Here is a 10,770-nt window from a genome sequence, read left to right on the forward strand (position 1 = left end):
CTTCTGTCCAACTGCCACCAGAGGTCGCCCCTCCATCATATTGACTCTCACACTACACAGACTGTTACACTTACACAGTTCAGTTCCCACAATCCATTTCACTCTGATTACGCACACGGCTGCAGCCAATCACACTCTCTACATAAGCCATGACCTTCCTAGCATTTATCACTCTTCTAGCGATAGCTACTTTACGGAGTTCATAGTTCCTAGTTTAGTCTAGTCTTGCCTTGCCTGTTTTCCTGTGTGAAGATCCTTGCCTGTGTATTTCGGATTGCCCGATCTTCTTGCCATTTGGACTCTGTTCGCCCCTGTCTGGACTATTGTGTTTGCGGATTACCCCTTTGCCAAGCTCTCCGGATTCTGTTTGCAGATCGAAGACCCCCGCTTGTCCTAGGATTACTCTTTGTCTTTCCTGTGTTGTACCTGTTTGCCATTGTCTGAACCGTGTTTGTTTCATGACGACTTCTCCTGAATAAAAGCCTTGCAGATGGATCCGCACATCTGATGTCTCATTCGCCCCGTAACAAAAAGAAAGAAAAAATCCATTATGGTGTTTCTATGACTTTTTAAAAGTGGAAAAAAAAAAAAAAAAATACAGAGAGATTGATGATGCTGGTCAGAAGAGAGATGTCAAATTTGCAGAAACACTAAAGCAGCAACCAGTTTTCTGTAAGAAAACACAAAACATTCTAAATGTAAATTTCTAAAAAAATTAAAGTATAAAAAAATTGCTACATTTACGGTGTGAATAACTGTTGAAATGCGTCAAAACAGTCTGTGCAAACAGGATCGATCCGGATAGACCAAAGTGTCTAGAACAATGTGTTCCATAAACACAGTCTCAAGGACTTACTGCATTTACATACAGAGAATATAATCTGCTCTTCAGACTAATACACAGAGGTGCTGTTTGCTCTGGTAGGTCAGCATAAACCTCCAAACAACAGTATAGTGTGTCTAAAAAACTACAGCAGAAGAAAATATCAGAGCAACTGCAATAAAAGAGCACACTCTGTGTCTGTCTGTCTGTCTCTGTCTATCTTTCTGTGGTTCTGTCTATCTGCTCGTCTATTAGTCTGTCTGTCTCTTTCTGTTTGTCTGCTGGTCTGCCTATCTGTCTACTCTGGTGAAAAATAAAAATCTGAATTTTAAATACATTTATTTCATGCTAAGTATACTACAAATACATTTACATATTTATGTACTTAATAAAAATACCCAGTTGTACTTTTAGTATACTGAACTGGTGTACTTCAAGTCTGCTAAATTAGAACAACTAATTTTGTACTTAATGCACTTTAATTGTGAGGAAGTCCAACTAAAGATATACTGAAGCATATTTGATTGTGCTAAAGTGGAACCACTTAAGTATAATTTACACTTTAAATATCTTGCATTTAAAGACTGATATTATTCAAAGATCATACAATCCTCATCAATACTGACATTAAAATACATTTTAGGCTTAATATTAAGAAAAATGCATTGTCCACAAGTAGTACTCCAGATCAAGTTTAATTATATTTTATATCAGTAAGTCTTGAGCGATGTCAGTAAATATTTTAATAGATTTAAATAGATTTTTATTCAACTTAGTACAAACTTTATTTTAAATATATTACTTTTTTACTAGGGTATCTGTCTGTCTGTTTGTCAATCTGTCTGTCTATCTAGATCATCCAACAGTTAACATACATAATCACACAGCTGAAAGCTTCTACAATATTTTCCTTAAAGTTCAACAAGATTTAAAACACTTTGATTGGATTTTCCTTTTACTCTCATGAATTCATCATCATTAACATCTTTCAAAAGAAATCTCACTAGCTTTCTAAAAGATTCACTTTTGTATATTTAAATGCAAATGAGCAGATCGTTTTGTACTGTGTTATGTCAGCACGATAGAAAACAATAATGTGAATAAAGTGCATTGCTCTGAACTCAGCATTGAGCTTCTATCTTGACTGTAACTGATTGTGCCATTGATCTTTGCAATAAACGTGTTAATGAATTTCTTTTCTCTTCCTATCTATCACTCTTCTGTGATATGATTTAAGCTGAGTCTATACATTACCCTTTGTTGAAGTTGCTGAGTAATTTAAAATCCTGGGAATGGTTATTACTTAGGACAAAGTGCAGTTGGCCTCCCCTTTGCCTAAATCAGCATGTGGATGATGTAACTTCATGGTTCAGCCAATGGCCAGCATTCTGCTTATCAATCTACAGTAGATAAAATAAATAAGTGTCATAGGAAGAGAAAGCAAGGCAGGGCTGCTGGCTGTGCACTCAGTTACAGTCAAAATGAAGAATAAATCTACCAGACTCCGTGTGCGGCTTCCTGCACTAATTTTTGCATTGGAGGTCATGATTGTGGTTCTCTATGCAGTCTTTGTGACATACGAAGATGATGCTAATGCACTTCTACAGAACAACCAGACGCGGCCCATGGAGAACTCTTTGTATCAGAACTATCCATTTTTTGCTGACATTCAGGTGATGATATTTCTCGGATTCGGCTGCCTTCTGGCCTTTTTCCGGCGCTATGGTTTTGGTGGAATGGTGTTTAATTTCCTAATCGCCACATTTACCATTCAGTGGGCCATTCTGGTGCAGGGCTTCTTTCAGTTTTACCATGATGGGAAGATTCATCTTGGTGTGCTGAATCTGATCAATGCTGAGTTTGCCTGTGCTGTCGTGCTCATCTCTTTTGGAGCAGTGTTGGGAAAGACGAGCCCTGTGCAACTCCTGGTAAGTGTATTATTTTTGCAGCAGGAGGCTTGAAATTTGATATTGAATCAACAAAAGATGTTTTGCTTTATTTTCCATCGTCAGATGACTGCAGCTCTGAAAATGTACAGTTCAAAGATTTGTTGAATGTTAACAACAATCTGTTATGTATATTCACCTTCACCTGTTATATGTATGAGATGAAGATCTGCCATGCACCAATGTTTTCTCTTAAGCAATGCAAGACTGTCATGAAATCTTTTGCGTAGTATGTTCCTATAAACTATAAAAAGTTTCTCTAAAATTCACTGCCTACTGCCAAAAGCATCTTCCTTCTAAGAAGCATCCCAACTGGAGCTCCTTATTATTAATGTAATGTTAATTGCAGTTCCATGAACATTATTATAGTTTGAATTTAAATGCAATTAGCTGAACTTTAGAGTTTTGACCCACTGTTATGTCATTTTTCAATACTTCTGTGGTTATTTCTATTGTCTTTGAAAAATGGTTAAAGTGTATTTTCTAATATCTTAAAAAAGCATTTATGGTAAATTAAAATATACTTCTGCTCTTTTTAAGTAGCCTTTTATTTCAATAATATATAATTTGCTTAAAAATATGCTTTCAAGATGTGAAGTACACTATAAGTGCACATTTAATACAATTAAGTGCAAATTTTCACAAGGGTAAGCAAACAGCATGATACTCTAATGCCAAATTGACACCACAAAGGTGGCACAGAAGCGCTTCTATTTAATGCTGCTCAGAGGTGGCATAAATGGATTTACACAGCAATTTGTATTGCATACTGCATACTAGGAGCTGGTGTGTGTCAGAGCAGGAATAATTTAGTGTGACTGTTATGCTGCATTGTCTTTACACAGAATTTTGAACAGACACAGAGCAGCATTAACTTAACATTAACAAAAAAATGTCCTAATAAGCATAAAAATACACAAATGTTGGAATAAATAATGCATTTTAATTACACTACTTCTACTTAGTGGTGTGCGATATATATCGTCTGCAATAATATAGTAATTGTTGTTTTAACGATATGTAATTTGACATTAGGTCACACTTTATAGGTGGCCTTAACTACTATGTACTAACATCAAAAAATAAGTACAATGTACTTACTGTGTTCATATTGTATTGCAAAACACTTTTGCTGCTATTGAGGTGGGATACAGGTAAGGTTAGGGACAGGTTTGGTGGTATGGGTAGGTTTAAGGGTGGGTTAATGTGCAAGGGATGGGTCAACAGTGTAATTATAAATGTAATTACAGAAATTAATTACAGATATAACTACATTTAGGTATTTTTAAAAATTTAAGTACAATGTAAAAACAACATGTATGTACACAATAAGTGCATTGTATCAAATGATCAATTTAAATGTAAGTACATAGTAGTTAAGGCCATCTAATATAAAGTACCTGACATAATTTAGCAAAAACCAAACAAAACACCTACGGAGCGCACTCTTATGTGATGAAGTGTAGACTAGAGCATGTGCGCATTTAGAGTGTGTTTCACTGCATGATTCAGTCTAATAAAATGATCATAAAATTCAAGATATGGGGCAGAAAATGTATGTACAGTATGTCTATATATATATATATATATATAATTTCATATGACTATGTTTCGCTCCTGAATGAATCAACCGTTTAAATGATTTGACTCACTTATTAACAGTCACTTGCTACCACCTACTGGTGGTTTTAATTTCACATTCAAAGTATATTTTTAATTTTAAACTAATTTCAAATATCAGTATTCAATGTTTTATGTTTTAAAATATCAAATCATTATGCATTTGTAACTGCCGGTTAAAGCATGCCATGCACCTCTGAGCTGCATTAAACAGTGAGTAAATACATCTAGATACCACTTCAGATGCAACTTCTGCAAAGATTAATTTTGTTGATACTGGTTTCATTTGTTTGGTAACAGCCTAAATGTCTTATTATTCTAATTGACTGATTAAATGTAACAATTTGACTCAAAAGATGCACACTTTTAGAAAAAAATGGCTTTATTAAAGGTAAAATTGCCCATAAAAGGTAAAAAATGTATTTAAACTTACATGAAAAGATTAATTTCTACCACACAGAATATGAAGAATATCAAAAACTGCAGCTGTCCACGGTAGTCAGATATTAGCACAATAACACACTCAGCAAAATATCGTCTGATTATCGTTATTTAAAAAATCCCCAAAAATATCAAGATCTTTTTTTTTTCAATATCGCACACCCCAACTTCTACTATTTCATTGAGATTTCTCACTTTAGATTGAAATGTACATTTATTTATTATCTTTTCACTAAGCTCGGCACAATATGGTCTGAGATTGCATTTTCCACAGTCAATACAAACAGTGCTGCCTTTGAATTTGGTTAAATGATCCATCCTAAAAAACTAAATAATTAAGACGCACACTTCTTGTAGTTAACTTATGAATCCTTAAAATGCTGCCTATGTAAGCAGCACACTAAGTTCAATGATGGCTCAACTGTGTGACTATCATGCTTTTGTGAGTACATTTACATCACCAAAGTCAATCACTTTATCACTTTATTAATAGTATTCCTCATTTGTAAGTTGTAAAAGGCTTGGGTGAATGCACCTGCCGAATGCATGTAAATTTGCACATATCACACATCCTCATTCTATATTCTATTGTGCAGATCATGGCCTTGCTGGAGATCCCTGTGTTTGGTGTCACAGAATGGGCTGTAGTGAAATACCTAAAGATCAACGATGCCGGTGGCTCGATCCTCATCCACATTTTTGCCTGCTACTTTGGACTGGGTGTCACCTTTGTCCTGTACAGGCCCAGCCTAAACGAGGGACACCCAAAAGAGTCGACAAGTTACCAATCGGATCTGCTATCTGTAATGGGAACCCTGTTCCTCTGGGTGTTCTGGCCCTCTTTCAACTCAGCGCTGACCTTCAAGGGCGACGACCAGCACCGAGCCGTACTCCACACGTTCATAGGTCTCAGTGCCTCCACAATCACCGCCTTTGCCCTGTCCAGCATGCTCACCAAGAACGGCAAGATCAGCATGGCTGATGTGCAGAACGTAACACTGGCTGGTGGCGTAACTGTCGGTGCTTCGGTGGACATGATGATTTCGCCGGCCGCTGCTTATGTGTTGGGCATCCTGGGATGCGTTGCATGCATGTTGGGGTATAAATACTTGAGCCCGTTCTTGGCGCGCCGGCTGCGGTTGCAGGATCAGTGCGGCATACACAACCTGCACGGCCTGACGGGACTCATTTCCAGCCTAGCAGGAATCTGCGCCATCCTGCTGGCGACCGAGGAAACGTACGGCCCCAGTCTCTACCAGACCTTCTCTTATCGGGCCCCTCCAGAGGGAGACCCTCTGCTAGCGAAGTTGCAGGAATTGATCCCAGATCTGGAGGCGGGTTTGGGTCGAACCGCGCAGGAACAGGCCCTCTTTCAGGTGGCTGCCGTGTTCGTGACTATTGCGTTGGCGGCAGTCGGGGGTTTACTGACTGGTGTGGTACTCAAGCTACCTTATCTGGCTTCCCCCTGTGATGAGAAATGCTTTGATGATGAGCTCTTCTTTAATGTTCCTCCAGATTACAACTGTGTAAATGGTCCGCAGGACGTATGGTCCTATGTTCTCAAAGAGACAAACAAAACTGATGCTGACTGAACAATGAAAAAGACTGTGCGTTAAGTAAGAGGAATAAATGTCAATGTAGGACTGCTGTGAACTTCAGAACTGAGTACTGTGTAACTTGCTAACTGTGATTGTATTTACCCAAAAAATAGTTTATTTTAATATTTGATGGGATGAGGTTTGTATACTGTGTATCAAAATATAAAAAGTGTATGATTTTGATCAAATTTTGTATTTGTAGAATATTTTAAATAATATTTTATATAATTCATAAAAAAAACTGCACATTAGCATACTTTTAAAATGAGTAGTTATTATGGAAATAATATATTGTATGTAAGTGTGAACTTGCAATTATATTAAAATGTATTTTAAATGCAGTTAGTTGGACTTAAGAGTGTTTTGACCCACTTATGTAGAACTAAATATGTACAAATGTACTGACAAGCATTTGTGGTAAGGAAGATATTTTAATGTCATTTCTATTAAAACCGGTAAGTCATATATTTAGACATAATTATAATGATGATGTTGCAAATTATTCCATTTAAAATATATTAACTATTAAATATTAATATATTTAAATATGAAATAGCACATTTGAAATCATAATCCATTATATACTTTACATGTACTTTAGTTTATTAGTCAATACATCCTAATAAGTGTACTTCTTTAAAAAGTGACAAAACATTAACAAAACAATGATATGAAATGTGGGTTAAGGTAAAACGCTGAATTTAACATTATTACAAAGTGCACTTATTAAAAGTGACTTAAGTGTGTTAAAGGCACAATATGTAGTTTGATGACGCCGTGATTGAGTGTGGAATCATGGGAGTTGTTGCCTTCATCCCCACAGCTGATGCAATCCGTCGGGACTCGGGCAGAAATCATCCATGGATGAGCTAAAGACTTATTAAGGCCACTGTAATATGAAGCAGGGTGGGGCTGAAAGTCGTGGAAGCAAGAAGTGGATACTGGAGCGATTGCTAATGAAGGACGAGCGCAATACACGGCTCGAAAGAAGCGGAGCTTTTATTATGCCAAAGTCGACCGCTTCCACTTCTTCCGGTCATGACTGTAAAAAAAGATGGATGATGCGAAAGTGAAGCCAAAGCATCTCAGTATGGCCGCTGTCATCGTGAGAAAATGACGTCATTTGGAGCCAGAGTCTGCGCAGTAGTGAGGTGGAGCCGCGGTATTAAACTCAACCATAACGTCACGCCTCGTTCTTATAGCATCAAATTACTAGCTAAAATCAAACTTATCACAAAAACGAACAATTGAACAAATAGAGTGAAAACAACTACCTTAAATCACCAAAACCTTATTGGGTTTATGACCTGTACTGCAGCCAGCCACCAGGGGAAAGGTCATATCATTGGAAAGGTCTTTTTTTGTTGTTGTTACAAATTATGTAGTAACAGTAATAGATTGATTTATGACAAGAGTGCACCAAGAGTCTGTGATAAATCTACATCATAACAGGAGTTCTGACCTTCGTCACAAAAAGTCTGTATTTCCTTGCCTTTTTGCCTATCACGTTTTAGCAATCATCATAAGTTATATACCATTTTAAAGCTTAAAATCTCAAAAGTCTTCCTGTGAAAACCATTTTGAAATCAGACATTGCGATACCATTGAAATGATACTTCAAAATGTTTTAGCAGTCTCCTCCCCCTTCGCGGGGGTGTCATATTTATTTTCAATTTCATGGCATCAACACATCTCAAAACAGTTAGGACAAGGCCATGTTTACCACTGTGTGGCATCCCCTCTTCTTTTTATAACAGTCTGCAAACGTCTGGGGACTGAGGAGACAAGTTGCTCAAGTTTAGGAATCGGAATGTTGTCCCATTCTTGTCTAATACAGGCTTCTAGTTGCTCAACTGTCTTCCTCTTTATGATGCGCCAAATGTTTTCTATGGGTGAAAGATCTGGACTGCAGGCTTCTACGCAGCCATGATGTTGTAATTGATGCAGTATGTGGTCTGGCATTGTCATGTTGGAAAATGCAAGGTCTTCCCTGAAAGAGACAACGTCTGGATGGGAGCATATGTTGCTCTAGAACTTGGATATACCTTTCAGCATTGATGGTGCCTTTCCAGATGTGTAAGCTGCCCATGCCACACGCACTCATGCAACGCCATACCATCAGAGATGCAGGCTTCTGAACTGAGCGCTGATAACAACTTGGGTTGTCCTTGTCCTCTTTAGTCCGGATGACATGGCGTCCCAATTTTCCAAAAAGAACTTCAAATTTTGATTCGTCTGACCACAGAACAGTTTTCCACTTTGCCACAGTTCATTTTAAATAAGCCTTGGCCCAGAGAAAATGCCTGCGCTTCTGGATCATGTTTAGATATGGCTTCTTTTTTGACCTATAGAGTTTTAGCTGGCAACGGCGAATGGCACGGTGGATTGTGTTCACCGACAATGTTTTCTGGAAGTATTCCTGAGCCCATGTTGTGATTTCCATTACAGTAGCATTCCTGTATGTGATGCAGTGCCGTCTAAGGGCCCGAAGATCACGGGCATCCAGTATGATTTTCCGGCCTTGACCCTTACGCACAGAGATTGTTCCAGATTCTCTGAATCTTTGGATGATATTATGCACTGTAGATGATGATAATTTCAAACTCTTTGCAATTTTTCTCTGAGAAACTCCTTTATGATATTGCTCCACTATTTTTCGCCGCAGCATTGGGGGAATTGGTGATCCTCTTGCCATCTTGACTTCTGAGAGACACTGCCACTCTGAGAGGCTCTTTTTATACCCAATCATGTTGCCAATTGACCTAATAAGTTGTAAATTGGTCCGCCAGCTGTTCCTTATATGTACATATAACTTTTCTGGCTTCTTATTGCTACCTGTCCCAACTTTTTTGGAATGTGTAGCTCTCATGAAATCCAAAATGAGCCAATATTTGGCATGACATTTCAAAATGTCTCACTTTCAACATTTGATATGTTATCTATATTCTATTGTGAATAAAAAAGTTTGTGAGATTTGTAAATTATTTCATTCCTTTTTTATTCGTAATTTGTACAGTGTCCCAACTTTTTTGGAATCGGGTTTGTATTATGGTCAAATAATAGAATCAAAACATTTTATAATCTTGACAAAATACATATCGTTGGAAAGGTCTGAGTCTCAAGATTCCATATGTGATGGTTTTATTTTGTTATAGATGTAATATTGAGAGAGAACTTGATAGATTTGTGACAAATGCATAAAAAAAAATTCAATGGAGTTTGGATGGCAGCCGGTGGCTGTTTTTGGTATAACGCCTAAACAAAATTGCATATGAATCTCATTTTTTTATATCAACTTCAAATTTGGAACACAACTTATGTAGACATATGGCTTTAATTTTATAGCAATTTTGGATATTTAACTATTTTTTTATATTTATTAGTGTAGTACATTACACTAGTAATGTAATAGTAATAATACATAGTATTATACAATGTATATTATAAATAGTATAATACATTTTCTTTACAGTAAATTTAAACTTTTATCATTTTTGAATACTTTAATTTTATTAAATGATTTCACTTCTGTAATAATCTGTTAATTGTCTTCTTTAAAAAGAGACCAACCTTGGATAGCGCACTTTCTCAGGAATTTTCAAAAATGGGGATGACAGTTAAGGGGTTAAAAAACAGTCATGAACGTGTCTCTCTTTAAGTGGCCTTTTATAATGTCAGTAATATTATTTTATCTTCCATTTCCTTTTTGGTTAAACATACTTTAAATTTTGAAAACTACAAGTGTACATTTAATACAAAGAAGTGCACTTCTTTTTCACAAGGTTACAAATGAATGATTTATGATATCTGAGTATTGTGAGCACAGCCAGATTCACACTGAGTAAAGGTGGACACCTCCCTCTCTAAACAAAAGATAAGTTAAACCGTTAACAGTTCAAAAACTGTGAAATATGAACTAGTACATTTACAGGTGATGAAAGTTATCTTGATGAAAAGTTATAAGTGGATTGTATTTCTTGGGGTCATGTCCATGTCTGTTTAGACAGATAGATATGCACATATTTAAAATAGCCTACAAGCATACACAGAGTTTTAGTGCATGCATATATTGTAAAATGTATAACCATGGGTAGAATATTATTGTATTAATAAGTTAGGCTGTAAATGCATCCAGTTAAATAATGTGATAGTCTTTTGTAAAGTAAGGCTAGGTTACTCAAGGTCAGAGTGTGAATGCTGATTGATGACGCTTTCTCAAAATACAGTACATGGAATTATTTAGTTTGAAAAGGAAACAAAACAAAACAAGTCGGCACCGATAACCTTGTGGGTAGTGCTCCGTTGCACTACAAACATCCCGAGTTTGAGTCCTGTGTCAAGG

The 10,770-nt window shown here is 36.7% G+C and overlaps 1 protein-coding gene across 1 annotated transcript; it reads left to right on the forward strand.

Annotated features, from left to right (window-relative positions):
• Nucleotides 1-2,304: 2,304 nt before the first annotated feature.
• LOC306848925 (ammonium transporter Rh type B-like) lies at nt 2,305-6,422 on the forward strand (the record flags this gene model as incomplete). The annotated part of the gene is made up of 2 exons (XM_079383715.1): nt 2,305-2,751; nt 5,427-6,422. 2 exons carry the CDS (start codon nt 2,305-2,307, stop codon nt 6,420-6,422), a joined length of 1,443 nt encoding a protein of 480 aa, XP_079239841.1.
• Between the last annotated feature and the right edge of the window lie 4,348 nt (nt 6,423-10,770).

Source organism: Barbus barbus, assembly GCF_936440315.1.
Source record: "Barbus barbus genome assembly, chromosome: 29".
Taxonomy (NCBI): domain Eukaryota; kingdom Metazoa; phylum Chordata; class Actinopteri; order Cypriniformes; family Cyprinidae; genus Barbus; species Barbus barbus.